We start from the raw sequence: 6,027 nt of genomic DNA on the forward strand, positions 1-6,027 counted from the left end.
AATATAATATAATATACAATATAATATAATATAATATAATATATAATATAATATAATATAATATAATATATATTATAATATAATATATATTATAATATAATATAGAATATAATATAATATACAATATAATATAATTTACAATATAATATACAATATAATATATAATATAATATAATATAATAAAATCTTATAATATAATATAAAATAATATATATTATATGGTATGGTATATTATATTATACCATATAAAAAAAGTAGTATAATATAAAAAGTGTTATAATATAATAATAATACGATGTCATACATAAAACAATATTTATAAAGTAATATAATATATAAAATAATATATATAAAGTAATAAAATATATATCATAATATAATGTAATACATAAAATAATGAAATGTAATGTATAATATATAAAATAATATAATATATTATATTATAAATAATAATACTACATTTTATTATAAATATAATAATAATATAATAAATATAATATAATATAAATATAATATAATATATATTAAATAATGTAGTGTGTAAAATAATATAATTAATGTGTAAAATAATATTAAAAAATATAATATAATATAATGTGATGTATATAATATATATATAATATAATGTGATGTATATAATATATATATAATATAATGTGATGTATATAATATATATATAATATAATGTGATGTACATAATATATATATAATATAATGTGATGTACATAATATATATATAATATAATGTGATGTATATAATATATATATAATATAATGTGATGTATATAATATATATATAGTATAATGTGATGTATATAATATATATATAATATAATGTGATGTATATAATATATATATAATATAATGTGATGTATATAATATATATATAATATAATGTGATGTATATAATATAATATAATATAATATAATATAATATATAATAATATGTTACATTTACAGTATACAGTAATTAAAAAAATAACAAAGCTTTTTGGTTTTTAGGTATATATTTCAAGATATTAACAACTTCTCACAATCATAATTGTTCTAATAATATGAATCTTCACACATTCCAATATTTTTAAAACTATTTATTATTGAATCGTTTTTAATACGAGATAGCAAATATGCAGAATTTTGATCTAATTGTAATTAACTTGATAAATGTGATAACTAATTCCTTTGATAATGTGTAGAAAATGCCTTATGGAAGTATTGAAGGGAATCGTATTGATTTCCACATCATTTATTGTTAAAACAAATTGCGGGTACAAATGACTTCCATTTATTATGTAATTAGTATATGCTCTAAAATATAATTTTAATAGCTTTCACGAAATATTCTCCTTTTCTTATTGTCAAAGTTTTCTCAGACAGTTTTTAAAAATTTATTCATGTGATTTTGCATTCAGCACGAAAAACTTACTAGGATTTAAAAAATAGAGTTTGATAATAGAGTGTAAAATGTAGTTGAGTAGTCAAGGAAACGAGCCCATGGTTCCTCGGTAATCCGGCAAGTTGGTGACGTTCGAGTACTACAAATTTACATAAAATTCTATCACTTTACCACGTTCGTCTGAGTATCTCTATTTATATGTAACATAAGTATTTTTTTTAAAAAATTTAAAATACAGTTGTGTGTTTTAACAATCGTTGTTTCTTTATGTGTTGATATTTGGTTGAACATTAATATATTATTTTAAAATTAATTTATTTTTTAAAATCATTTTAATTTTATATTAAATGTATATTTAGTATATAATAGCACTATAAATTTGTATATAATATTGTAATATAATAATAAATAAAATATTTTTATATGTAATAATAGTATTATTGTTGTAAATAATAGTGCTTTTTATAAATGCATACAAATAATTGATATTGTTTTAGACATTATTGTTCTTTTCTTGTTGTAAACACAATAAATTAATAGCACAGCAAAACGTTTTTAATAATATAATGTTATTTGTAATATAGCAAGAATCGATAAATTTTTCTAATCAATGTATAATCGCTATTGTGAAGTTATACAGATTCCATGTGCTCAGCTATTTCAAGTATAGGCCTTTCCCTTAGAGGTTTAATTAATGTTTGCCAATTTTGAGAAATAAGGGTTGGCGGTGGCGATGGCTTAAAAATAAAAATGTATTAGTTAAAATGTATAATAAAAAAAGTAATCATCTTACATTTAAAAAACTTGAAATTCGTCCCATATCCAATCTGTTTGATTTTTTCAAATGACATGCGTTCAATGCTTGTGGCAACGAATTCCATTTCTCCGAACTAATTCTGTTAGATACTGGGCATTTTATGGTTAAAACAGGAGTGATCTGTGATTGCTGGTTTATATAGGATGTTTTTAAAATAGTGTTCGCAGATTGAAGGTTGTGGGCAATAAGTGGAGGCGATGTTAGATACTGTTGAAATTTGGTTCTACTCCCAAACGCATTTACATTTTGGAAAAACTCGTCTTTCGGGGATGATACCAAAGACACGCTTTGTAGTTGGTGGTTTGAAAGCTTGTAGTTCTGTTCTCGAATTATTGCTTGTTGTTGGTTTGGATCAAGGGTAAACCGTTTCTGGAATAACTGTTTTTTTTGTTGCAGAAGTCGATACTGGAAGAGTTGTTGTTGCAATGGTATTTTATGAAATGCAAGTGAGTTAACATTGCAGAACACGTCTGCTCCACTTGTCTGAACATACTGTGTTCCAGACTGGTACGTAGAATCAAATCCCTTTAAATTTTGACTGGTTGGGTTAAATATACTGCTTTTATTACTAAAATGTTCATGTTTACGATAAAAATGTTGATGGTTTTGTAAGTCCATTGATATCGCATTTGACATTGTAAGGAATTGGCTTTGCTTAAACTGAGAATTGTTTAAATCTTCAGTTTGCAAATATGGTTTATATTTTGAACTTAGAGACTTCGCTTCTTTTTGCAACTGTAACTCTATCCAAGCATTGTGCTTTTGAGCATCATAATTATAGCTACCATAAGCTGAATTGACGGTACTAAAATATGTCAGTGAGTTCATCATGCCTTGAGCAACAAAGCCATCACTTGCACGACGTCGTTCCCTTTATTTGTAATAACAGAAAAATAGAAGTAGTTAATAAAAACAAACAATTTAAAGAATTAATACTAAATTAATACTAAAATACATCTCACATCAACGAAGAGAAAGAAAGAAATAAAGCACTGCTTAACAAAACAATATTTGAGAATATAAAAATAAGATAGTTTTGTTTTTGCTGAACTTTTTCTATTCTTTACACAACTAATCATATTACAATTCCATATATCATTAGGGCTTTTCTTTTATAAGCATGTCGCCAAAGAACAAATAAAATTAGCATTACTCTCGATGGCAACTCTGGTCAGTATGAAAAATTTGTTAGGCTAATATATGCAAAACACGTAATAAAATTTTATGTTAAAATTTTGAAAATGAGTAATAACTCTTTGCAATTATTGGTAGGAATATTTTTTTTACATGATTGTGAATAAAATATGAATTTTTGTGCCTTTTAACATTAAATAATAAATAGAAAACGTAACGTATTTGTTACGAACAATGTAAATACACGAAATACGAATAATTAACGAAATCATTCGTTGACTGTTAACTGAAAATTTTGTATGTATTTCCAAAAATCGTTCACAATAGACGAATTTTTAGCCTTGGCAACCATTCGACTTGAGTTTCCAATGTTATTTTTAAAATGAACGGTTGCTCTTTTGTGATATGCTTACAAAAGAAAAGGCCTATTAATAGATATTTTAACATCTAGTTAATTACTGGTTAACTCCTGGTTAAAAATTTTAGTTACTCTGTAAATTCTTAATGATAATTTTTTTTTTTTTCGTGAAAGTAGTTATTATTAGTTGCAGAAAAAAAAAATTTGTTAAATAAAATATTAGTAGCATTAAGACATGCTTGGTAACTCAGTACAATGATTTTTTTTTTGTATATGCTTCTTTGAAATACCATTGTTAAAGAGTTAAAGAGTTTAAGCAACGGTCTGAGGCTGATTTCTGAATTTGCGACGCAAACAATATCGTGCATAGCACCTGATTCCCTCACCCCGATATTCACGAGAGACAGCCGAATTCTTCACTGCTCAACTCTCTACACGATTAAACAACCTCTGTTCAGTCCCGATAATGCCGATAGACAGTGGAAATATACTCCTTACGCACAACTACGGAAGATGTCCTACCTGAGGAATTGTTTAAGGCCGACGGCGATATGCTGATAGGGTTCATGCATCAGCTTATCTGCAGAATATGGTTGGTTGAAATTATGCCCAGCGAATCTCAGTACCTTTTGTCCTGTTTTGAAAAAGGACAACTGTACTGTGAGAAAGGTTGAAACCACATGACAACTCACTGATTGGACTTTATCAGTGGGGCTTTCGATCCGATCGCTCTACCATTGACCAAATATTGACACTGCGATTAATCTTGGAAAACGGCTACGAACATACCACCTTTTTATCAATTATAAAACAGCTTTCGATAACTCCAGTAGGAAAAGCTTTTACGTCGCAATGGGTGAGCTCGGCATCCCTGCAAAGTTCATACAACTCTGCGAGGCTCTTCGTAAGATCTTTGATCCCCTACATTTTGGCGACGACTACCACATTCGAATGAACCACGACCTGTACGAGCTTTATCACGACATTGATATAATTGAGTGAATTAACGTCCAGCGGATTTGCTGACTTGGTTGTGTCATGAGAAAATTTAAAGAAACTCCAGCGAAAAACGCTAATAGTTGGAGGAAGAAGGTGTAGAAGTAGACCGTGTCTCCTGTCGAGTGGTCGAGGGAGCATTGACCGGAGTTGATGTACTAGATAGTGACGTCTGGAGAGACATGCTGCATCAGGCCGAAACCCGGTAGCGGCATGTCATGTAAGTAAGTAAGTATTATACAACAAAACAAAAATAGAATCATCTGCTTTGGCAGTTTGGTTTTACCACTTTACTGAGAAAGAATTAAAAAGAGATTGAAAGCACAAAAAGAGATTGATAAAACAAACTTTTGTTAGAATAAATAAATTGTTAATGTAACATTGTATCAAACAAAAAATAACAGATTGCATATTTGTATATGTAGTAGACTTGCTTCATAATAATTATTTATTCTTGGGAAATATGAAGTTTACAAACTGGTTGTCACTTATTGACAAAACAAAAACAACAGTTTCGTCTTTGTAATTATTTAAAACAAGCTTTTAAATGAAAACAGGGTTTCAAAGTAACTACTAAACTTTTAAAAAGAGAACGCATTTTATAAAGAACTGTGTCTCAGAAAGGGTTGGTGTCATCACTTTATGTGATCTCGTTGTAGATTACCTAAAAGAAGGCTATAAATTAAATTAAATAAAAAAATTATAGTTAACACTAATCATTTTGTTTAAATACACAAAACATCAAAGTCATCTCAATAATGCCAAAAATGAATGCCACACCACCGAACGCTCCAGCAGGTGTAAGTGTACCAACAGGCTGCGGTGCGAAAAGAATGTGAAAGGAAACATCGTCTGAACACCAGGAAAGTATGGTATTCAAAAATTCAGTGGGTAATATGCAGCTATCAAATCATCACTTTGTTCAATAATGTGTGTGACTAACTAATTAAAACACATTTTTTTACCAAAATTCGTTTTTATTCATCAACATAGTCCTCTTTTAGGGAGATACAACCATTCCAACGCTTTTGCAATCTTTCGATACCGCCTTTGTAAAACGATTTTTCTTTGCCTTCAAAATAGGCGTTAGTTTCGGCGATTACTTCATCATTTGAGCCAAATCTCTTACCACGATGTATCTTTTTGAGGTCTGCGAAGAGCCAGTAGTCGCTGGGCACCAGATCTGGAGAATACGGTGGGTGCGGCAGCAATTCGTAGCTCAATTCGTTCAATTTTGCCATCGTTTTCATCGACTTGTGACACGGTGCATTGTCTTGGTGGAACAAAACTGTTTTCTTCGCCATATGAGGCCGTTTCTTTGCGATT

At 28.4% G+C, this 6,027-nt stretch overlaps 2 protein-coding genes across 2 annotated transcripts in view; one reads left to right on the forward strand and one right to left on the reverse strand.

Annotated features, from left to right (window-relative positions):
* Positions 1-1,858: 1,858 nt before the first annotated feature.
* LOC119676446 lies at positions 1,859-3,091 on the reverse strand. The gene is made up of 2 exons (XM_038087689.1): positions 2,190-3,091; positions 1,859-2,133 (listed from the first exon to the last, which is right to left on the reverse strand). The coding sequence occupies exons 1-2, from the start codon at positions 3,042-3,044 to the stop codon at positions 2,029-2,031; spliced, it is 960 nt and encodes a 319-aa protein (XP_037943617.1). The 5' UTR covers positions 3,045-3,091; the 3' UTR covers positions 1,859-2,028.
* Positions 3,092-5,459: 2,368 nt separating this feature from the next.
* LOC119665564 (protein ALP1-like) overlaps positions 5,460-6,027 on the forward strand; it is a 1,672-nt gene continuing 1,104 nt past the window's right edge. Inside the window, exon 1 of the mRNA XM_038074792.1 lies at positions 5,460-5,501. Within this exon, the coding sequence (XP_037930720.1) occupies positions 5,460-5,501 (42 nt within the window). The remainder of the gene's footprint in view (positions 5,502-6,027) is intronic.

The sequence above is a fragment of the Teleopsis dalmanni genome, chromosome 1, assembly GCF_002237135.1.
Source record: "Teleopsis dalmanni isolate 2A chromosome 1, ASM223713v2, whole genome shotgun sequence".
NCBI lineage: Eukaryota > Metazoa > Arthropoda > Insecta > Diptera > Diopsidae > Teleopsis > Teleopsis dalmanni.